The sequence below is a fragment of the Ambystoma mexicanum genome, chromosome 12 (genome assembly GCF_040938575.1).
Source record: "Ambystoma mexicanum isolate Mex_15411 chromosome 12, UKY_AmexF1_1, whole genome shotgun sequence".
NCBI lineage: Eukaryota > Metazoa > Chordata > Amphibia > Caudata > Ambystomatidae > Ambystoma > Ambystoma mexicanum.
In genome coordinates, this window is record NC_090936.1 from 174,990,616 (window position 1) to 175,015,676 (window position 25,061).

A 25,061-nucleotide genomic window follows, 5' to 3' on the forward strand; every position below is an offset into this window, starting at 1 on the left:
TAAAGGTAAAGGAGGGGGGGTAAGTGTTACGCTCACCTGGCTCCCACAGGGGCGTCGGTTGGACCCGGACTGCTGCAGCCTCCACCCACGTGATGCGTAGCGCAGCGATGACTGACTGGATCTGCCCTCCTAATCTTGTCTGCTTGACCCGTAGAAATATTCTCCTACAAGTGGAGGGATGGATTTAGCCACTTGTGGATTCAAGTGATAGCACCCCCACTGTCCTCCCCACTAATCACCTCTGAAGTGCCCTCTCAGCAATCTCACCTTATATTCTTGAAGGATGAGCCCTCCATCCTGCGAAGAACGCAGGGGCGCGTTGATGTTCAGTTACTTCACTGGCCTGAAGATATTGGAAGAGTTGTAGACGAATCCTGACTCCAAAAGGTCCTGGCGAATAGCCTTAAGTATATAGTTCGTAAGAGTTCAAAATGTCTGGAATTCACTCGTGTCCAATTCCTCTTTTTATCTTGCAGCTTTGACCCAATAAGAAGATTGACAGCTGAAAGCGCTCCGGTAAAAGTCTGTGTTAACCAACACTGTCCGGTAAATAATGCCAAGGGTTAACCTTGCTGCTTTCTCCTTTTCTTACAGGTGCGGCATTAGATGATGTGGCGTGCTTATGAATAATACCTCCGGCGGTAAAATCAGGTAAGCATATGGCGGCTAAAGAGATTGTCTCTGTCTGTTCTCTCTGCTCACCTTGTTGTTTCTTGTCCCCCTTAGGTGCCGGAATTCGGCGATGTAAAGATGGAGACAGCGCCGGATCGAAGAGATGCTGCGTGGAACGGTGAATATGGCGCGGCGCTGCTGCTGGCGATGCGACGCGTTTAAAACAAAGTCTTTCCTCTGGTTTGAAGATGCGATGAATCCGGACTCGGGTAAGAAATCGGGTAATACTCTTGTCCTAACCTTTGCTTCTTTCCTTGTTTCTGGGTGCTCTAGGTTCGAGGCGGGCGTGGCAGAAGGCTGGATGCTGCTGCTTGCATGGTGAACGTTACGCTGCTGGATGCAGAATAACGCGAAGCATGTGCTGCTCTTCGGGCGTGGTTTAAATAGCCTCCAAAGTAGTCCCAGGTAGGTATTCCTCCCCGACCACATCCGGGTAACAAAATAGTCCCTAAGGTAAAGTAGTCCCTTCCAGGCCTCACATGGGCTTGGATCTTCTTGCAGCATGTTCTGCATCAGGTAAGTGTGCACCTATGAGCCTGGCGCCTATGGCGCCAGGACTGATGTCCCATATGAGCCTGGCGCCATAGGCGCCAGGACTGAACCCAGACAGCCCCTAGCAGGGGTTGCTGGGTTTTCTCAAGGCAACATGATGCCTGCTCCCGGGGCTGATGGACGTGGTCTGGATGCCCGGGGGTATGCATCATGACAGCAAGGTTGGTGTCCCAAAGCACTGCCATGTCTCCCCTTATGCGGTCTACAAAGTCGGTGTATGCCAAGGCTCTCATATTTAGGTGCCAGTTCGGGGGGTGTCGGTTAGTGTTAGTCTGGTCCTAGCAGATGCATGATCTGAGACAGTGGTTGGTAGAATCGAGCATTCTCCTAGCGTGTGGAGCATTGTATCTGGGGCAAACACTGGTGTCTGCAAGAGTAATGGGTGTAGTCTCTGTGTTCTGTGTTTATTCCTCCACACGTCCCGCAGTCCCATGTCTGCGAGAAGAGAGGTGAGCGTGATTAGCTTCTTGGGTCTGCCCGGGCCGAGGGGTCTCGCACTTTGTCTGTCTAGTACCGGGTCTATTGCAACATTGAGGTCCCCTCCAACCAGTGTGAGTCATCTCATGTAGGGGGTGCAAGCAGCAAAGGTGTGGGTAAAGAAGGCAGGGTTATCAGTCGTAGGCACGTATATGTTGAGAAGCGTGAGTGGGTGTTGGTGTAATTGGCCATGAACCAGTATGTATCTCCCCTCCCTATCCGCTACATTGTGCTGGATTACGAAGGGTAATAGTCTATGGAATAGTATTGACACCCCTCGTTTGCCTCTGCAGGGGGCGTGGGCTGCAGCACCAACCCAGCCCCTAACCAGTTTTTTGGATTCCTCCCCGTGCAGGTGCGTCACTTGGAGGAACAGTATATCCCCCTGGAGGTCCCTCAGATGATTCAGGACCCGCCTACGTTTTATAGGATGCCCCAACCCCTGCACATTCAGGGTTATCAGGGTGATCTTAGCCAACTTGGTGCGTGGGGGGCCTCTCAAAATTGATGCCCTTATGTGGGTCGGCTCATGTAGCAATCCCCCTACAAGCAATACTGCGGCACAGCCCTGCCTCCCGGCAGTCATAATTGTGACCTGATCTCAAGGTAGTAGGTAAACTGTAAACTTTAACCAAAACTGAGGGAATGAACCTTTCCCTTACAAAATTGGGGGTGAGTATCCCACACCCAATACTAGGCAATATAGCCCATGCATGGTGCTTCGGAGTGCTAGCCCACACGACTGCACTCCTTCCCATGCATAGCGAGGATCTCTCTGCCTGGGGCCTGGAGCCGTGCGGACAGTCAGAGGTGCCTGGGCCGGGTGATATCGGCAGCAGTGGCTGAGAGAGGTGTGGCGGGCATCCTTCAGGCACACTCCATGTCTTATGTGCGGTGGTATGGCAATATAGAGAGTCCTCGCAACAATGTTTATGGGGGTTCAGATGCCAGGTGGTCCGTCCGCCCGTGGGGGCTCGTGCCAATCTTATACTTGAGCGTCATCATCTCCCTCCCCCGGAAATGGCTGCATTTGGATGCAGATCCGAGATGAAGTTCCGACTCAAAGTTGAGCTCCCAAGGTCGTGCCCAATGGGTGGACTTGGTCTTGCTTCCAGTTTCACATTGGGTCGGCCTCTGGACAGCTCTTATTGTAGTGATTCGAGTACAGCCCGAGCTAGGACTCAGTTTGTGGGCTCATTCCGCCCGCGGTCGGGCCCCCTTCATCCTCTGCCAGCTCGTTGCCTCCTGCCTCTGTTGCACGGCAGGCGGAATTCGGATGAGGATGTCGCTTGCGATGCTGATGGTCTCTGGTCTTTCTCCCCTGGGATGTCTGTAGTTAGTATATTCTGACGCTGTAGGAATCACCATGCATCCTCCGGGTCGTCGTATGAGTGCCACTGGCGGTCTAGTTGTACACACCGTACCGCCGGAAATGTCAGATAACATCTTGACCCTTCAATGCCTGAAATAGGGTGTTGAACCCCTTCCTCCGGTACAAGACCTCCGCCGAGTAGTCATGGAACAGTCTGATGGTCACCCCGCCGATGCTGATCTGTCCAACCTCTCTGTATGTCTTCAGAACCCTTAGCTTGTGCTGGAAGTTCAGCAGCCAGAGCGTGATCGGTCGTGGGCGTCCCCCCATTGGGGGTTTCAGGACCGGTGCCCTGTGGATAATTTCGATAGTTAGTTCCCTAGGGTTGTCAAGGTGGAGCACGTCCTGTAGGAAATTATACATGAAGGTCACCAGTTCGGGCCCTTCCGCATCTTCATGGAGGCCGATCATGCAGAGATTGTTGCGCCTGGAACTGTTTTCCTGGTCCTCCATCTTGGCGCCAAGGCGCTGGACCACTCTGATTACTCCATTGAGTTCAGTCGCTGTCGAGCTTTGGTTGTCCTCCAGCAAGCTGATGCGCTGTTCATTATCTGTCGTCCTTTTCGCCTGACATTGAGTCTCGCCTGAACATCCTGGAGATCTCGTCTAATGTCCTGGACTGTCGTGTTGGTTTCTTGGGTGCGTTGTCCTAAAAGTTTCATCTCAGCTAGGATGGCTTGGAGTTGCGACAGAATATCCATTGCAGCCTTGTGTCGTGAGGACCGCCTCAGCGTGGGGTCTGCAGTGTCTCGTTCTCCTGACGGTCTTGTCTTGATGTCCGTGATCTCCTTTAGCATATCACCCGGGGCGTCTTCTATTGTTGGTTAGTCGGGGGTTCAGGGGCCTCTGATTGTGGGAGAAGGGCGCTTGCGAGGGCATCTGGCGAATGGGGCTAGGTTGCCGCCCTGCAATGTCATCCCAGCTGTGTCTGGGCCACCAGCCTTTCCCAGGTTCCAGGGCCCAAGCGCCAAAGCAGCGGGGTGACAGGGAAATGCAGTCCTCCGAACGATGAGCCGGTGATGGGCCTTCTGAGGCAGCAGGATCAAGGATCCTGCGATAGTGTCCCATGCAAATGAGTTTTGAGGTCGGCGCCCCTCCACTGCAGCCAATAGACCATGGATTCCAACCGTGTTGAATGACGTTTGGCCGGTGGATGATTTGCCTCCTGGACGCTGGGTTGACTTCCACGATGGTGTTGTGGGGTGGTGTTGGGTGCGGTGGAGACCCACTCAGTCCTGTCTGTATGGGAGCTGCACATGGTGCCTTCTTAGAAGCGGTGACCGCAGTGCGGCTGGCCCCGGCCTCTTGACTGTTGGAGGTGTCGGGGCTCCTTATTAATGATCGGCCCTCTGGACGGCCATGGCTGTCTTCTGCCGCCGGGTGGTAAGTGGAGGCGTGGGGCCAGTGGGGCCTGTCGTCGGGGTGTGTGCAGGTGTGAGAGGGATGGGGGGGTCCCACCGGCTGACGAGGAGTTGGGCTTCTCTTTCCCCTGGTCTCCTTCCCCACAGGAGAAGGGCTCTGAAATGGTCGGATCTGCGAGCCCGCTGTCCTTCCTCCGCATAGATGTCTTGCCCCTAGGTGGTACGTCCTCTGGCTCTTTGTATGGCCTAGGTCTGCAGGTGTCGGGCAGGCGCACATAGTTCAGAGCGCCCGGGCTGTGCCTGGGTTGTACCCCGGTGTGGGGCTGGGAGGCACTCGCTACCTACTAATTCATTTACCCTGCAGTGAGGGGGGGCATGGGAGTGCTTCCTCCAGTACCTCGGGGTCTGGCCACCACTGAGAGGGTGTTCCAGGTCTATAGGAGGCTCACCTGGGGCCCAGAGCTGATCCGCTCTCCCCTCCACCCCTCCTAGTGGCAGCCCCCCACAGATCCTCTCCTCACCTCTTGCCCTCGCCGGGCTGTGCTTAGGGGCACGCACAGAGTCCCACCGTCTCTGTTGGTCTGGGGCTGGAGGCACAACCACTTGAGGCCGAGGGGGCTGCCGAGCGGAAGGCCTCTCCAGCGCCAGCCTCCCGATGCAGCCCGTGTGACGTTCTTGGTATCTTGTGGGGCCCTCCTCACAAGCCCTGTTTGAGGGGCGGTTTGTACTCCGGGTGTATGGCTCGCTGACGCGCCTCCTGCAGGTCCACATGCATGGGCTATGGCATGTCCGGGCAGCCCCCCCGGGCCCAGCGTTGTTGTTCGGCATCTGGCAGGGGTCGCAAGGGCATGTATGCTGCCCAGGGGCAGCGCTCACCTCCCTGGGCCGCCTCCCGCTTTGGGTGGCCACCAGGCATTCTCCTGTCCTCTTCGTCCACACCAGGGGTTGGTGCGCCGCTCACTCCGCCGGGTCGGGGCCCGAGAGTGCGGCTAAGATTCGATGGGCACACCTCCAGGCCGAAAGGCTGTGTGTTCGGCTCCTCCTGCACCCGATAGCCTGCGAGTGCAGTGCCATTGGGACGGATACCCAGCTGTCCCCAAGAACAAGGCCAAGTGCCGGTCTGGCGGGGGTACCTTGCCTCATTCCAGCCCCGCCTCAATTCTGTTCGGGGTGCATGCCTGGGCGGGAGTGCTGTTGTGCGGCCTTCGGGTCCCGGGATACTTCTCAGACGTCGGATGCCTGCTCAGCTCCGTCGTAGGCAGCCAGTATTTTCACGGCTGGCGTCGGAAGCTCTCTTCCTCTCGCGGTTGTCGTTTCTGCAGCATTCTGGGGGTCGTGGATCATGTATTGCATCGCGCAATGGCAGGCACCCAAGGAGCTTCTGAGACCTGTGTCCATCTTCATTCGTGCTCTCGAGCACTCGCCTAGATTGGGATCTTAATCTAGTTTTGACTGACTTGATGGCAGCACCGTTTGATCCTATGCATTCATGTTCTTTGCGGCTGTTATCCCTTAAGACAGCCTTTTTGGTCACAATCACATCTGCCAGTGTTAGGGAGAATTCTCTGTAAGGCTAATTTTCCAAATCTAGTGAGTCCCCCAGCAGCTTTGTTGGATTTTTTGGGGTTTATTTTTTTCTCTCCTGCTTAGATTGAGATTCGTTTGCTCCCACTCTTAGACATGATTTGAGGTGTTCCTTTAACTTTCCATGTGTTTTATGGGCTATGGGGTCTTTTACTCCATAAGGTCTCATGTGTTTTTTGATGTGGGTTACACAGCACCCTCCGTGCCGTAACCCAGGGGTGTCGTAGCGACCCCCCAACATAGACTCCATACCCTTGGACTGACAACTGTCTCCCAGGGCATGTAAAGTCACCATTGGCTTTACTAGTCCCAAATTATGAACAGAAATCAGTACAAACCGTTATATTGTGGATGTACTGGTCGGGGCATTTCGATTGTCCCGGGGTCTGTTGTTCGAGGAGGCACGTCTCCGTCCCCCCTGATCGAGTTTTGGCTGGTGGCAGTGGATACTACTTTTTATATTCGACCGCGAATATATCTCTATGGCATTTTCCCATTGTTCGAGGCTACCAACTTTAATTATTTAATTCTTATAGCCTCGAACATACCACCGGTTTATTTATTTAATATTAATTCACCGGTTGGTATTTTTTGCCAGAACTCGATTCTAAAATGGCGTTTGTGTTCTCTTCTGTGACTCCAACCCAAGTCGAGCCCTTTGTTCCACTTTTTGGCGGGCTTCTCCACAGAAGCCTCCAAAAGTGGTGCCACTCTGTCTGGGTACCACAGGGGGTGTGGGAGGGGGGTTTAGGCACCCTGGACTGAGTTACCTTGGTAACTCAAGTCGCACTCTTGTGTGATTGGCCCAAGTGGTGAGCCGGGTGACAGCTAGGCTGAGTGAATGGGGGTGTGCTGCATAAAAGCAGGGCTTTGGGGACTGGAACTTCAGAAGTCGCCACAGGACCTAAGAATCCGAGGAGGCAGAAGCTGAGCCGACCTGAAACGACACCACCGGTGGAGCCCTGCTGAACTGTCTCATCACTTTTTCCGACGACAGAGGAGATCTCCAGTCCGGAGAGTCTTCTTCCTTTGACTGGTGGGGATAACCAGTTTTGCCTTCTTTTCACCTTCCTGGAGCATCTCGTGGCCACCTTGCCTGTGCCAAGCACCCCGGCAACCGGAATACTACGGTTTACCACTACCGTGAAGAGAAGGGTAGTACCTTTTAACCGAAGAACTCCGCTGCTGGTTTCTTCCCTGGCAGTGCAACGAACTTTATCTTTACTCCACGGCGTGACCTCCTCTTCCTCTGGACGAAACACCGACTTGCACCTGCTGCCAGGAACAACTGCCCCTGCTGGAGCTTCCTTCACACTTAAGGTACTGTGTCCTGCCTGGCTTCCCTTGCGACAGATCGTTCGGGGTGACAGTAAAGCCTCGACTTTCTAACCTGGGGTAGCCTGGGACAACCTAGCTAACGTTTCCTGACTTTAATTCTTTAATTTCATCCTTTTTGCGCGAACTATCTACAAGACTCTTTGGGCATAACCCCACTGTGTGAACCTGGACCCCTTCTGCTTGCTCTCTCCAAGAGTGGGTATTGCAATTGACTTCCTTGCTCTCCAGTAGAACTCTGCCTATCCTGCCTTACTTTGGTTCTTTTAAAAGTATTGAAACTTGTGTGCTTCCTTAACTCTGCCTTTTCCCCTCCCTTTTTAATAACTTTAATAAGTGCCATCTTATGTTAAACGCTCCCCTCTGTCTGAAAATAAGTGGTGTTTCTCACTAAGACTTGTCTAATAAGTGAATAGGGTTGTATATATATATGATAGTGACTGTGTGCTGAATTTACTTACCTCTTTTTGCTAGTGTAATTTACAAGTGTGTCTTTAAATAAATAATTATATACTTTTACACCAAAGCTCTGGTCAGTGTTTTCTTGTGCTACTGTGTCTCTGTACCTATTGTGTATACTCTACATACTGCCTAACTCTTCTTGAGGGAAGTCTGACTGCTCAGCCACCGCTCCCAAGTGAATCTGTGTGGTACAGACTGCAACCAAGTGGGTTTACTGCCAAACACCTATAGTCTTAAATCTTTTGCAGTGGTCCCTAAGGGAACTGCACAGGTTTCTGCCTAACAGCCAGAAGGGTTAGCGAAATGCAAGCCTTGTTCTGCAAACCTCCCTTTCTAAAGTTCTTTCACGGGAAAAAGTCCCTCTTAATGTCTGACCCGGATTCCTTCCTAAGGTGGTTTCAGAGTTTCATATGTCCCAGTCTATTGATTTACCTTTCTTTTACCCCCCCCCCCTCCACACCCTTCAAAGGAGGAAGGATGATTGCTCTATTAGCACATGGAGGTCATTATTAACCTCTTTTCAGACACTCAAAGTTTGGAATGCAGTCCTTAACTACTGGTATTAACTGTTTTATGAACATTTCGACCAATGAAGCAGATGAGGGAATACTAGAAAGCAGTCGTTCGACATAGAACCTAAATCAACAGTACATCCACAGAAAACCTTACTGATATTGTGAAAGTGTCATTATGGCTTCGTATAAAGATTCTACCCACAACCTATAGCCTGAGGCAAAGCATTATCCCATGATGATCTTCCCTCCCTCACTCTGCAAGGCAATAGATTATTAATCAGTCTTTTTTTGTCTTTATGTTGGTGTTTAAAGTACATTGATGTGACTTGACAAGGAACAAGCTGAAGTGCTTTTTTGAGTTGAGCAGTGACTAGTTATGAAAAGTGGAATGCCCTGTTAGCTCTGACATTGTTCAGCTATACATTTCTCTTGCCGTCAGTAGTGATGCCACAATCGAAGACTGCCATGTCATTTCTCTATAGTAGTTTCGGGGTTTTTGCCCTATCTAATATAGTTTTGTATTTCAGCAGCATTTTCCTCATTCTTCAGAAAAGTCCAGCTATTATAGCTTTCACGCCCCGGCAGTGGGGCGGACATGGGCTTTAAGGGCCCGGCAGCCCAAACTTTGGTAGGCCCGAGCTAAGCTCAGGCTTCAGCTCGGGCTGCGGGCAGTAGAAGCCCATGTTACGCCCCCCTGCTGGGGGGGGGGAGCTATTTGCACCCCGGGATTTACCAGGGAACGGATAGTTTATTTTGTTTGCCCGACGGGAGATCAGCTCAGCGTGAGAATAAAAAATTGGCTGTCATTAAGTCCCTTTTCGGATGAACCCGGCCATAAGAAACATGTTTCAAATTGGCCGCTGACATCCAAAAAGGGACTTGGTCCCTTTTTGATTTTTATGGCGATGGTGCAAGGCGTAATTAGAGCATCACGCCTAGGAAAGACAGATTTTTATTGGTCAATTTGTCTTTACCGGGTGTGAATGTAGTTTCATGGCTTCAACACAGGAAATTGAAACCATGGGCCTTATTACGAGTCCGGCGGTAATGGTGCTACCGGCGGGTTGCCGCCAGACTCATGACATTTTACTGGCACCTATCTAAGCTGGACCGGCAAGCTAGGTGCCCGGTAAATTTTGTTTAGCATGCCTATGGAGTCGCATAGGACTCAATGGGAATGGGTATACGGAAGCACTGGCACCGTTGCTAACTGTGCCGGCGCTTCCGTGAGGAGTCTGCCTACCGTGGCAGCTGCGCCCAGCATTGTAAGACGAGTCGGGCGCAGCGGGCCCCGGCAGGAAAACTTGTAATTTGCTGATCCGGAAACAAGGGTGCCGGTAAGCTTATTGGCACCCTTGTTTCCGGACCGGCAGAGTCGTAATGAGGCCCCATGTCTTATTGCAGGGGATCACTTTGCTGCATATGCTCTTTAAGGTTTGTTCTGGTAATTTTCTCAGGTTATCTTGATCCCTTCAGCGGTTTATTGGAAGGTTTGTAATCTGGAGCTGATTTAAATTTTTTGTCTCACTGAAATATATATATATATATATATATATATATATATATATATATATATATATATATATATATATATATATATATATATATATATATATTTTCTGAGGGTTGTGCAATCTGCTTAGATCACATGCGGTGCATAGGCCTACATCTAGTGGAAGCTGCGGAGTATTATAGTTGTTGTTTTCGAAACTCGGAAAGGGACGTCGACAGGGCGTGCCAGTAATACTATCCCTAGTGTGACATACACTGTACCCATGATCCCTCCTCACGCATCTAGGTCCCTTAGATCGTTTTTTTCCACCATTTTAGATGGAAACGTACAGCAGAGTTCCTCTTTCGGCATAAAGCCATTGATGTATTTCAATTATCAGTAGTTCATTCTTTCAGTCCTTTACTTCACCGACCATCGAAACATCACGCCGGTGAAGACAAAGAAACTGCCCATCGAAAGAATACCGCGACGGACCGTTGGGCCCAGACAGTAGAAAGAGAGGGGGGAGGTCATTTTAGGATGTATATGCCCCTTTTCCTACTTTATATTCACCCAGCTGCCAGAGTTTGTAGTTATGGACAAGACCCCATTTAAATTCTGCCCCAAGTGCAATCGTAAATTCCTGTGGGTCGACAAACATTTAGTCTGTAACTTGTGTCTCCCAAGAGACCATGTCGAAACATTTCGTCAAGCGTGTAGGCTCTTCAAGCCCAAGAATTTAAAGGACCGCTCCACAAAACGCTGGGCACACTATGCCAGGCAACTGGAGGCCATGGAGGTAGAAGGCGCTTTCAGTGATGGCAGCAATGCCGCCGTTTCGGACGGCGAGGGCGACGGGGTAGCTCTGGCTACCCAACCGCAGGCCCTCGACCCCGGAGGACAGGCTGGCGGCCATGTTGTGGGGACTACACCCGGCGGCGGCAGCGCATCAAAATCACACACCACTAAACACATAACCCCAAGTCGAGACTTGACACATGGGTCGAGTGTTCGACAATGCACGGCACCCAGGGAAAGGTCCGTTGAGTCCCTGTCCTCTGGACGTTCTGGCTCGATATCGCCGCACGACAGGACCCAACCATCGAAAGACGGCGAGGGTGACGCATGCAAAACTCTCTCCGAAGGCCGGTTGTCCGCAAACGAGGCTTCGCCCCTTCCCACTCCCGAAAGTTGACGCTCGGGGTCAAATCAGGTAGTAGGCCCCAAATCCCAAATAGCCCAAACAATTGGACACACACAGCTCTGGGCGCCGGGGTGGGGGGGGGGGAACAGTAAATAAGAAAAAGTCCTCAAAGACCCCTCATAGGGATAAAAGCCTTCATAGGGATAAAACTGCTCAGAAAGAGAAGCCTAAAGAAACTAGGCCCATCCCTAATAAGGACAAACCTGTAGAGACTAGGCCTAAACAATCTGGGGTTATTCCTCCCACAGACTTGGGACTTCCTTCCCAACCCTTGATAGTCCCAAGTTCAGCAGAATGGTCTTCACAAGACATAGATAGGGTCATGAGGAGAATGTCCTTTATGGCCAATTTCTACGAAAAAGACCCTGCATACTTCCAGAGTTTTCAATCCCCCCCGTAAACCCCCACAGCTCCCTATGGGTCTCAAGTCTCTGCTCAGCCTTCTCAACCCCCTTCTAAAAGGTCTCGTACAGAAATTCCAGTTCGTAGCACAGTCATAGAGCTCTATGAGCCAGAATCCGAAAACGGGGACCTCTCAATTGTAGAGGCAGCTGACCCTCAGTATCACAAGGAGGCAGCAGACCCTTATTATGGGGACGATGGGGACCAAGAGGCTGACCCAGAGGCCAATATGTACCCGATAGACTCCCCTATCGATCAGGATCCTCCTATAGTTGATTCTCCTATTGACAACCAACCCCCTTAATGAGCTGCTAGCCAAGGCGGCAGAGCACTTTCAAATTGACACCTAAGAGGTGCAGGAGGATAAAGACTTTGTAGAACAGATCCTTGGGGACAAGAAGAATGTGGCGCAGTTTATTCCTTTACTCAAGTCAATACAGCGCAGAATACAACCGTCATTAGAAGCCCCTAACCTCACACTGGCTGTGAACCCACGTGTAGAAAAGCTTTTTAAACCTGCACCTTCAGACCCACTGTATATTTGAGGGCAGCTGAAGCCAGACTCTTTAGTTGTAACTACAACTTGGAAAAGAGCAGGCACCCCCCTTGCTTCCTCTGAGGCCCCGACCGACAAGGAAAGCAAAAAGATTTACACCATGGGTAGGAAAGTCGCCTCCTCCGCTGCTTACCAAACCTGAATTTCAAACAATGCTATCCTTTTGACCAATTATAACTGCTACAAATGGGAGGAAATGTCGGCTCTGCTATCGTCTGCCCCAGAACCACTGAAGTCCCACCTTGCACAGGGGTCTGCAGACGGGAGGGCAGTGTCAAGCTGCTTACTTAAGACCAACCTTGACGCGGCGGACAATGCCGGAAGAATCATTTCTCAGGGTACTGTTATCAAATGTCATGCGTGGCTGCGGCAATCAGGTTTCAGGCCAGAAACGCAGGCCACACTAATTAACATGCCTATTGAACCCAATGTGCTCCTCGGCAAAGCCGTCGAGGACGCCCTTAATACAGCCAAAGACGAGTATGACACACTTAAATCATTGGGCCAACTCACCAACAAGCCACCCGGCCAAAGGGGTAATGGCAATTTCCGCCATTTTCACGGCCAAGGTTCTCAACGGAGGTCCAATTACACTCAAAACCAAGGTTCCTTTCGGGGAAATAATCAGAGCCAGTCCTCCCAGGGCTATCCTAGAGGACAACGCAGAGGCCGTGGTCGTGGGAGGGGCAACCCCTCTAGAGGTGGCACCACAGAAGCGGTGACTTTCCGCTTCAAGTGCCCTCCCATGCCTCTCCAGTAGAAGGGCGCATTTCCAGCTTCACCCACGCATGGGAGGGAATCACCTCAGACAGTTGGGGCTGTCCACAGAAGCAGGCGGATACTGTATAGAACTCCTCCAACAACCCCACCACCCGCCCCACAACAGAAGATCCACTCAAGAGAACACCAGCATATCCTCCTCGAGGAGATAGCCACTCTTCTAATAAAGGACGCCATCGAAGTCGTCCCGACCAACCAGGTAAACGGGTATTTATTCAACTTACTTCCTTGTGCCAAAGAAAGATCTAACAATGCGCCCAGTATTAGATTTGCACCCTGCAAACAAGTATGTCAAGCCACAAAAGTTCTGCATCACTACGCTACAAGAGGTAATCCCTCTACTAAAAAAGGGGGCTTACATGGCAACATTGGATATGAAAGATGCCTATTTTCATATTTCAATGTTCGCAGCACACAGAAGATTCTTGCGTTTCAAGATAGCGAACCAGCACTACCAATTCAAAGTGCTGCCCTTTGGAATAGCCTCTGCTCCAAGGGTATTCACAAAGGTACTGGCGGTGGTGGCAGTGCACCTACGCAGGGAGGAAATCCCAGTGTATCCTTACCTGGATGACTGGCTCATTACAGGGGATTCCCCCCTAATTTGCAGACAAAACATTCAAAGGACAATCGACCTCCTCTTTCAATTGGGCTTCTCCATCAACGAGAAAAAGTAAAGCCTAGTGCCAAGCACATCCAAACAGTTCCTAGGAGCTATCTTAAACACACAAGAGGGGTTTTGGTCTTTCCGTCAGAGGAAAGAGTCCAAAATGTGTTACTGCAAATACTGCATTATCAGGCCGGCCGCCAGATAAGGGTGCGCAAAGCTATGCGTTTGCTAGGCATGATGGCATCTTGCATTTACCTAGTTTCTTACACGCACCTGCGCATGTGACCCATGCAGGAGTGGTTGGCGAAACAGTGGTCTCAGGCAAGTGGTCAGTGGGACGATCTAGTGGTCGTTTCGCCAACACTTGTACAAAATCTTCGCTGGTGGACAAGGGAAAATCTGCTGAAGGGGAAACCCTTCTACTATCCAGAAATAGAGGCAATTGTCACGACGAACTCCTCTCTATCGGGGTGGGGTGCTCATTACCTTCATCACACAGCTCAGGATCTGTGGTCTTGCCCGGCAGCCCAAAACCACATCAATATGCAGACAGCAATACAGCGATGTTTTATATCAACAAACAGGGGGGCGCACGTTCTCCAAATCTGTCCAGGCTTGCGTAGCAAATTTGGAAATGGGTACTCAAACGGAAGATGTTCCTATTGTCACATCATGTTCCAGGGGAACTCAACTCTGTAACAGACTCATTGAGCAGGGATCCCTACCAGAGGAATCCGGGTGGTGTCTACACGAAAGAGTCGTACAACACCTCTTCTCTTTATGGGGTTTCCCCAGTATAGACTTGTTCGCTGCAAGCGAAAACAGTCAATGCCCGGACTTCGCGTCCTGGTTCTCCCAGCCAGGCTCCAAGGGGAACGCCTTATGGATGAACTGGTCAGGGAAATTTGCTTACGCTTTTCCCCCAGCACCACTCACATGGAAGGTGGTGAACAAGATCCACAAGGAACCGATGACGCTTATCCTAGTTGCTCCTATGTGGGCAAGACAACCATGGTATCCACATCTGCGCAAACTGGCGATGTGCGATCCCATCAAACTCCCGTGCCCTTACAATCTACTCACTCAGCAGGAGGGTCTAACAATACACCGGCTGCCTCACTCAATGAACTTGGCAGCATGCCTCCTAAAGTCATAGAGTTCGGACATCTTAATCTGCCACAGAGATGCATGGATATCTTGAAAGAATCAAGAAAACCAAATACTAGACACTGTTACTTTGACAAATGGAGAAGATTCGTAATTTGGTGCCGGTCTAAACATATCAACCCCATAGAATGTACTCCTTCCCACATTCTAACTTCTATGCTCCATTTGCTAGATGCAGGCTTAGTATTCAACTCCCTAAATGTCTATCTGGCGGCTTTATCAGCCAACACCACTTCCCATAATAAGGTTTCATGGTGGAAGGTACCGGTCATCAAGGCATTAATGGAAGGATTAAAGAGACTCCACCCTCCTATTTCTAACCCACCGCTAGGATGGGACCTCAACGTGGTACTCGCTAAGCTCATGGGACCCCCTTCGAGCCAATGCACAAGTCTAGTCTAAAACACCTGACTTACAAAACTGCCTTCTTAGTGGCTATCACTTCCCTAAGACGAGTGACTGAAATACAAGCATCGTCAGTGCAGGATCCTTTCTTTGTTGTACACAAAGACAAGCTGGTTTTACGTACTCACCCCAGGTTCTCCCTTAAATTCATCTCCAAATTTCACGTAAACCAGTCAATTGAGCTCCCGGCTTTCTTGCAGGAACCCAACAGCTCAGCTGAGGAAAAACTCCACACACTAGATGTAAGGAAGTCGGTTCTCTACTATGTAGATAAGACCAGACCGCTAAGAAAAACAGATCAATTGTTTGTCTCCATAGTGCCAGGCAGAGAAGGTGACTGCATTTCAAAACATGCCATGGATAGTCAGATGTATCCTACTGTGCTATTCCCTATCAGATAACACACTGCCTTTTAAGCCCAGGGCTCACTCCACAAGAGGCACAGGAGCAACCCCGGCTTTCATTGCAAATGTCCCCTTAGACAGTATTTGCAAAGCAGCTACATGGAGCGCAATACATATTTTCACTCGCCACTATTGCATTGACGCTCATTCCAAGCAGATAAACAAGTTGGACAAGCGGTTCTAAGACATTTACTTGCTCATGAACCTTCTCACATCTCAGCTCCTTCTTCTAACACTGCTCGCTAATCTATGCACAGCATGTGATCTAAGCATATTCCACAAGCCTCAGAAGGGATACATTACTCACCGTAATCGCATTTCTGATGCTTGTATCTGCTTAGATTCACATGTGCCCACCCTTCCTCCCCTTCCTCCCCTCGGAGAGAAGGCGCATGGATGCTTATGAGCTTGCGTGATGAGTATCTGCTTGGATACAACTGTACGCACGCTACACCTCATGCTACCTCATGTCAGAAAAATAACAATCTGAGGGACCTCGACGCGTGAGGGATCATGGGTACAGTGGACGTCACACAAGGGATAGTATTACTGGCACGCCCTGTCGACATCCCTTTTCGAGTTTCGAAAACAACAACTGTAATACTCTGCAGCTTTCACTAGATGTCAGCCTATGTACAGCATGTGAATCTAAGCAGATACAAGCATCAGAAATACGATTACGATCAGTGATGTCATCAATGACATTTGTGATGTTATCTTTGATGTCCTGGGTGCTAGTGTTAGCAGTGCACGGTGGCCCGAGTTATGGTTGCTTATCTTACCATAACCGCCGAATTTCAGGGGTTTTTCGGTTTTACTTTGAACCATAATGTCCCTTTAACAAAGTTTTTTTTACTGAATTTCATAGGTTTTTAGTAGCGCAACTTAACAATAACGTCCCTTTAACAAAGTATTTTTACTGAATTTCATATGTTTTTAGTAGCACAACTTAACCATAATATCCCTGACTTTATATACATGTAACATACAACATACTGAACCCCTAGCTAGTGATTTCGATGTCCGCGGACATATCGAAAATCTGACCGTGGTGAATGTAAATTTAAATAGTGTGCCCCATTTCCCCTTTGAGGTTGGCTCTGAAAAGAGCCTTTTTGGGGCGGGGGGGGTTTGCAGATGCTTGACAGACACCTGTTATTTTGTATTTTTATTTTTTTATTTTTCTTATTTTACTCCTAAAATCTTCACGTAACCTTCTCCAAAGCAACCCTTACATTCCAAAACAGAATGGCATTTCCCATAAAAGATAAGGAAATGCCATTTTCTTTAAAATAAACAGCATTACTGGAATCAATATTCTCATTATTACAGAAGAACATACCAGCTCTAAGCATGAAGGCACACATGCCTCGGTTGATTACACACCTAGCATTGTTTTTCTGAGGAAAAAAAACTGAACTATTGTCCCATATTGCCCTAGGTACTAATCCAGAAAAAATTACTTTGGCATTTGGAAGGATGTTCATTACTGCTTGAACCAAGTGTTCCAAATCTACCAAAAAAGTAGGGACACTGACATAGCCCAAATGGAAAGCACCATGGTGCAAAACTACTACATGGGGACTGTTGATCCTGCCCATATCTTCACAAACGTGTACAATTCCCTGTACATTGCAATCAGGCACAGTGCTCCACACCACCTCCACTCCTTTAACATCATAATTCTTTGCAACATGCCTGCATTGAGCATACTGTTGTAAACCATGCACAAACATATCTCCAAGCACCAACACCCTGACTTTCTCCACTTCTGCCATCTTCACTACACACAGTCTCTTTGAACACAAATCCACAACCTCAAAATCTGATTGGCTGATCCCTACAGTCTTCTTTCCATGCTGGATTTGCTGGAAAACCCCGGATGTAGCACGCCCTGTCCGCAGACCGCATAACTCTTAGACAGCCCTTCTACCATTTCCACTTCATTCTCTGTGCCATTCCCTCATTGGATACAGCTAAGCAGGCACACAATACGGAGAACGTCCTCAGAACACCCCTATTTTCTTTATGTACGAACATTTCAGGACACCGCGAGTGTTCTTAGAACACTTTCAGCTTGACAACGAACAATGCAGACAACGTCTTCAGGACACCCCCTGCGAACATTCCAGGACCCCACGAGTCTTCTTAGAACACTTTCAACTTGACACCGAATCCATTCTGTTTATTTACGAACATTTCAGAACAGCCGTGTTGTCCGCAGAAAAATTGAACACAACAAAAGTGTCTAGCACATAAAAAAACAGAACATTGAACGTATCTCATAATCCCCCACCCTCCCCAAACACTCTTACACACCAACACACTCCACTAAATACAATTTTTAATCCAAGTTACACCGTGCTGTCCGCGGTCGTCCGTGAATGCAAGATGGCGGGTGCCACAGAAAATCTGACGTGCTTCACGCACCACGCTGTCCAATCAGCGAACACGTTGCATGTCCACGGACATCACGCAAGCCGCTCGGCCAATCAGGGCACTGTCCGCGGAGCGAACCGGGAAGGGAAGTCCGTCCACGGAGCGAACGGAGATATCACAAATTTTTTTGCCTTACATTTTGGTCATTTTAAAAAAAAACTACTAGACGGATTTACACCAAATTTGCAAAAGCAAGCTTTCGGGACCAAGCCCCCGCTCCTGCCGCAAATTTGGTGTAAATCCGTCCAGCTGTTTGGGCTGTAGGTGTGCGCAATGTTTTTTCCCATTATGTCTATGGGAAAAAACAAAAGTTTTGGGACCCCCCCTATTACTTTGCCCCCCCTGGACCAAACCTCTCCAAACTTTGCAAAAACATTCAGAGTGGGCCATATACTTTTCCTGCAAAGTTTGGTGAGGATTCGTCCAGAGAGAGCGAAGTTATAAGCCACCCAAAAAATGCTCTTCCTATGGAAACACCAACTTAACCATAACTACATGGACGCTACCGTGTCCATGTTATATATATATATATATATTTTCCATTTGAACAGCATACTGGACGCTATTCCAAAGAGCAACACTCCTCACTTATCGGTTCCAAACAGTTCCTTTCAGACAAAAACCAACACAGAACTGCGCAGGTTGTACAAAATCAACAACCTTTATTTTAAAATGTGCAGTTTTGTAAAAAGAAATCAAGTTATCCCAGTAACGTTGTTTGCCAGACGGCAGCCTGACGCGTTTCGCCACAACCTAGTGGCTTGTTCACAGTAACTCCTCCTCATGAGGAAGTTCATTTTAAAAGACACCCAAGTGATAAATATAGTAAAGGTGACTTACACAACACTGTGTCTGGTGGCCATATTAGTTTGGGCTCACAAGTATTGCTAGTTGTTCACTCAGTAGTATTTGTTCTGAGCCTGTTCCACTGTAATATTTGTCTGATGCTGTTTGTATGTATGTATCACAGACAATACCATGTATTTAAATACACCCTTATAATTTGTAAAAAAAAAAAAGGGATTTTTAGAGCGCAGCACAGTTTTTTCTTTTTGTGTTTCTCATAAACATGCACATTCATCTAAACAAAATACAGTTAAAGCCAGGATGGTTGGCTATAGCCTGCTTATACAATTGTTTGACACATTGTACAGTCCAATACCTATGGTCAGCATTCCTTCAATTGAGCACTAATTCATGTATTTAAAAACTAAAGTGCAGAGGGCGTTCCACAGAATCATAGGCTATATACGGCTATCAAAGTGCTTAGTGCCACATCAATTACAAATATGCTGGTCGTTCAATGTTGTGCTAAGATTTTGTCTTTTATCCATATGCATATATGTTTCGTTATGCATATCTATTTAAAACCAGTAGAATGTAATGGGCACAGTGCTCCAATTCTGTCACTTAGTAATTTGAAACAAAGAAAGTTTTAAGAACCTGGCTCGAATTGTTTGCAGAATTCACATTACTAAGACAACAAATGCATATAATAAAGTGTATCGTGCATTCCTATGATAAATAAGCCGCATATGACCTTGAAAATGCATAGTACAAAGTGCATAGTGCATTCCTATGATAAATCTACGACATAGCCTTAAAAGAAAAACCATGATAAGAAGTGCGACATATCAAGTGCAACAGGGAATATCCAAGCACTTCTAGCTCTAAGAAGGAATGGAACTTTCATTATAAGGACTGTTCATATTAAGCAATAATACAATAAGTAAGCTGTTTAAATATAAAACTGTTAGCATCACACACAGCAAGCTTCTACACCATACATACAAACATTTTTACAATGGATATGAGTGTGTAAGAAAAAGATGTTATAAGTCATGATTAAAAATAAGTGATACAATTGAAAATGCATTAACCAAAAGAAAGGAAAAGAAACCCATAGTCACAACCACACAGGGAAAGGTTTCAATATAATAATAATTGAAGCAGAATTATTTAGCTAAATGTTCTACTGGAAGTGGCTTCATGAGTTTACGTTGTAATGCTGTGGTACCGGGTAAGCGGACTATACACATGAATCCTGGAATTTCACCCAATAATCAGTCTTCGGATGTTTGGTCATGGTCATGGTTACCCAGTGTGTTGCTTTTGGAGGGAAACCGCCCTTCATGCCTGTGATTAATCTTTAACAGTAGTGTTTTGAAATTCTGCTTTTGGAATACCATGGGGTTTATACACTTACAGAGGGTGGATACTCTGTCTATCAATTTTGGAGATTGTATATCATTATGTTACAAGAACTGTGGCTTAGGGAAGGATGTTATAGTGCTGTATACTCTACTTGTTGGCCGGCGGCATTAAAAGGTACTAAAGGCAGGCCATTTGGAGGGTTGATGCAAGCTTTGAGTAATGGTTTCCTTATCATACTCACATTTTACACAATTACATTCCTGGACTCTTGCTTTAGTTTTAATGAGTACTGAAATGGTTTGGCTACATACGCTTCTTATTATCTCTCTTAGCCCAAACATCTCTGGCCTGATCTCGCTGATAAATTCACAAACATTTTATATGGTTAATCTTCTATATAGTCTGTTTCTCTAATTCGATTTTTGAAAATAGTACTTATTTTGAGGTATTAGATTCCCCCAAAGGTTATCATAATATTGTGTCCTGCACTTTCCGATGTGAAACAAAGGGAGGTATAGAAGAGACAGGTCTATCTAAGGTCAGGATTAATTCAGCAAGGAATCGATTGAGCTGGATTCTGATAAATATTAACACCTTTAAAGCAAAGATGTGAGAACGGGTCGGAGTTTCACCCGTCGATCACAAACAACCTATGTTCTCTGATTCGTAGTTTCCAAATACACTTTTTGAATGCAAAAATGTATTATTAAAGCCTTTTCTTGTAGAGGGCCTTAAGGTTCTAATATCCGTTAACATCTTATGTGCCTACTGTAGATTGACAGCAATATCAATGCATTTCATTGGCCCTAAAAGGTGACTATCTCATGTTTGGCAGATACAATTTTCTAAATGTTTGCAGCATTTATTGTCTAAGGCCATTGTTGAAGGGCTAGGTCTGTGTAAAAAAAAAAAAAAAAAAAATAGTGAAGCTGATGATTTTCTTGTGGGCTAACGGGATAACTAGTGCATTGTTCACCTCTTATCGAAATACCCATGCAAAAATGTATTTTCCTACAATCATTTCAGGTATTAAAGTGTTCAAAACATAGCCAAATTCGGCATGAGTATTCATATTCTGCAAGATCTATTTCATGCCAAATTTGGTGAATGTTCATGAATGAGAAAAGAGGAAATGATTTTGAAATTATTTTGAATTTTCCAATGGGAAGTTCTGTGTAGACTTAATGTAAAGTGGTCTTATATAAAACCATTCTGCCATTTTTAGTGGCCTCGCTCCATACTACCGACCATTGAAGCATAATAGTTGTATGCCCGTCAGTGAATGCAATTTGAATTCCCTATTAATTGACGTGTCAAATTGGCCCACAATAAATATGCTTCTCAACCTGTAAATAGTAGTAAATTCTTACATGGATGTTTGCATTTTTTCTTGTAGGCGAAATGGTAGAAAATAAGCAAGTACTTGTCAATAAGTCCATGCCGACTGTAACGCAAACCCCGCTGGAAGGAAGCAACCAACCCCAGCAGCCTCAATATAAAGATGTACCAATCACGTATGTTGCAATATTTTGCTGTGTAAAGCTATATATGTAATCGTAGTCTGAAATGAAAAGGTTATAGTACATCTTTTGGAACATATCATCATAGTACTGCATGTTGTTTTACCTGTTTTCTAATCTTATTCCAAACTTTATAATGTTTGGACTAGCCTATTAAGCATTTTCGAGCACTGTGCAAGCAAGCCAAATAATAGCCGGGAATGGCTGTAGGCCAAAGGCTAAGCCCTGCAGGTAGTGCATACATCAGTAGTGTATATAGGAGATGGCCACAAACCATGCCATGGGTAACATATGCAGGTGTTTTGCACCTGGGGGATGGACACTCTAGCTGCAGGGCATGGCTATTGGCCATGTAGATAGTACTAGCAGCGGTAGTGAGCCATGCACATTAAGCGACCTGAGGACAGTGCACCACCATTTAAGCAAGCAATATGAAGTGATATAGAATATGTTGTTCCCTTGGGTAGTCAGAATAATTATCGATTTAATGTTTGGATTTAGTGCCAGCACATCACCTTGTGATTGAAGGCTGTGCCCTAAGCGCAGTACAGGCAGTGGTAGCACACCAGGGACATGGCCGTAGTGCACCACAGGCATGATGAAAATAGTCCGGTTTGGGCCAACTCTATAATTGTCCTGTCTGCCATACTGGAATTTGCTCTTTCGCCCCAACCCTTTCGGGTGCTGCCTGTGCTGAGCTCCTAGAAGAATCCACTGTGAATCCTGAGCTCCTGGAAGAATGCACTCAGATGAACTTGGGCAGTGGGGAATGGGGGAATAGCAAATGGCAGCCCTCTCCAATTCACAATCTCTAGGTGCAGACTGTTATTAGAAGATCCAACCCAGGAGGGGAAGAACATTATAAAGATGCCAAACCCCAATCAGGCATTGTGGGCTGTTTTATATATTGTTGTAAGTTGGGAAACGCGTTTGGAGTACAGTGGGAGGAATGGTTAGGGTAGTGCAGGAAGCAAGAGGGGAGAGGAGCAATATATGGTAGCAGTAACAGAGTAGGAGAAGGTGGTAGTAACAGCAGAGCAGGAGGTGGCAGTAAAAACAAAGGGCGTTGTCGCAAGAGGGGAGGAGATGGGAGGAGTAGAAAAAACAAAAATTGATGGGAAGAAGGGTGCAACCCCAAAAGAACTTGAAAGTAGAAGGATGCTTGGTGGAGGAAATATATAGTGCCAATGGGCCACAGTGACGACCTTCAGAACTTGCTTATCCCGAAAGGGATGCTGCAGTTCTACCATTATATGGATGTAGAGACTGTGTTGCTGTCTGAGAAACTTTATCAGCCTTGAGGAACAAGGTCAGAAGAAAGGGTTGGGGAACACCTGGGAAACCTGTATCAAGTGGAGTTGAGACATTATTATAATCCGTATGAAAGCCTTGTTTTTTTTTTTTTTTGTTTGATCAATTCCCCTCGTTTTGTTGTCCAGTAAAAATCTGTGAAAAACTGTTCCCATGCCCAATTTTCTGTGCATCTTTCGTAGGCCTCTGGATAGTAAGGAGACATGTGCTTATGCATGCATGCACACAAATATACATACGCTATACCTGTATTGTCTTGATGTTGTGGATCTAATAGTTTAGGAAACATCCTGAAACTAAGACAAAACAAAATTCCATTTAGCAAACCACAGTGTTTATGAACCCATGTACTTCATATAGATCTAGATTAGGAATTAGGTCATTAGACTGTGACTTCCCCTTAAACAAGTTGAGGGAGCTGTCCAAGTATCTGCTCGGGTTTCCTAAACCTTAACTACATTTCTGCACATACACTGACTAATGTCAAGAAGCTTAAGGACTGTACAGTGTCCTACACATTCTTCATTCTTTTGAACAGCTTTAACAGACATATCTGGCAAAATCTATGATATCTTCGCTCATCAGTGGTGTATTTATTTGCATTTAAGACATATATCAAATCCTACCAAGTTAAACATGACATAAAACTTTGAAATCCATACATTTGTACAACTATAGTTTAATTAAATAAATGTTATCTCTTTGAAGGGATGGTGTCCTCTGACGTATTCCATATCTATGACAGGTAATGTCCACAGCTGTGCTGCTTTGGAAAATTTTCAGCAGAGGGCGTCCTGCGTCGATCCGATGTCTGTCGAGAGTAGACGTCAACGGATGTTAAATATAGGACGCACAACGCCTGTAGCCTCAGTTCAGTTTTTTCTGCAAACGTGTTTGCTTCGGAATCTCAGTGCACTCGATTCTTCTCTCCGAACAATGTCTTCATCTTCCTCTACTACCCCGAGGTCGGGCTTTAAAAAATGTCAGGACTGCGGTTCGAAAATGTCCATCACGGACCAGCACGGCATCTGCCTCTGGTGCCTCGGCGAAAGCCACGCCACAGACGACTGCAAGGACTGCCAGTCCCTGACGTCTAAGGCCTTGCGGGAGCGTAAGGGGAAATTAAGGGTAGGTAGGGTGTCCAAACCCTGTAAATCGAAGTCCGCTGTGCTTTTGATCGATGACTCGAGGGGCGACTCTCCGCGTTGGCGAAAATCCAGGGGGTCTCGGTCTAGGAGTGGTTCCCGCCATTCCTCTGCCTCGAGGCATTCTAGGAAGCGCCGTCACCAGTCGCCTTCCTCGTCGGAGGAGGACTCCTCCGGATGGTTGACATGTCCAACCAAGTCTTCGTCGCCGGTCGAATGGGATTCATTCCGCCAGCAGATGTTAGCGATTTTTCAGTCGCATGGCACAGTTCCGTCCGCGCCTTTGAAAGAAGCCGTCAGGGAACGGACTTGGTCCACTACTCGCACGCGTTCGGGCTCGGGAGGTCGGCACGATCATCGGGAGCCGTCGAGGTCCCGATCGGACAAGGGAGATCGCCATAGCCGTGCCAGGTCCAGGTCCTGGTCCTCGATGCCATCGAGACTGTCAAAACCTGTGAAGCCTTTGAAGAAGGCGTCAACGCCATCAGCGCCGTGTCCGTCGATGGACGATCTCGAGGCTCTGCCTTCGAAGAAGTCGTAGACGCCGTCGGCGCTGTGACCATCAAAGGACTCTCTCGGGGCTCTGCCCTCGAAGAAGTCATCGCCGCCTCGGTCGACATCGACGCCCTCAATGCCGTTTGTGGAGGATTTGCCGGAGGTGCCCCTGAGGGCTGTGGAACCTCAGAGGAAGGCTCGGCGTAAGTCTGTGAGGCCTGTTTTTGAACCCAGGTCTGTTCCTCCTCCTAGATTGGATTTTTTCCAACCTTTGCAAGAAATTTCGGCAGTTGATGAGCTGTCTGATCAGGAGATGGGCTTGCCTGTGCATCCTGACGTCCCTGATGACCTTTTGTTTGGGCATAGTCAGATGGAGGAACTCCGTCAGTCATTGCATGACGCTAGTGGCCCCGACACCTCTCCGGAGGTGGAGTTTGGCCGGCCTGAACCAGGAGTGCATGCTGGGTCGTCCTATCAGCGTCTCATGTCGAGGGTGACAGAGTACTTGGGGTGGTCTGCCCCCCCAGTGGAGTTTGATCAGGATGACTTGACTGTTATCCTGGATCAGGGTCCGTCCACTTACCCGGTGTTGCTGATTCACGTGGCTTTGCAAAAGAGGGTGGCAGCGGCTTGGACTGCTCCGGAGA

At 47.7% G+C, this 25,061-nt stretch overlaps 1 protein-coding gene across 1 annotated transcript in view; it reads left to right on the top strand.

The window, feature by feature from the left end:
- POLR3B (RNA polymerase III subunit B) overlaps positions 1 to 25,061 on the top strand; it is a 1,940,302-nt gene that overhangs the window by 1,539,967 nt on the left and 375,274 nt on the right. Inside the window, exon 22 of the mRNA XM_069628254.1 lies at positions 21,340 to 21,457. Within this exon, the coding sequence (XP_069484355.1) occupies positions 21,340 to 21,457 (118 nt within the window). The remainder of the gene's footprint in view (positions 1 to 21,339; positions 21,458 to 25,061) is intronic.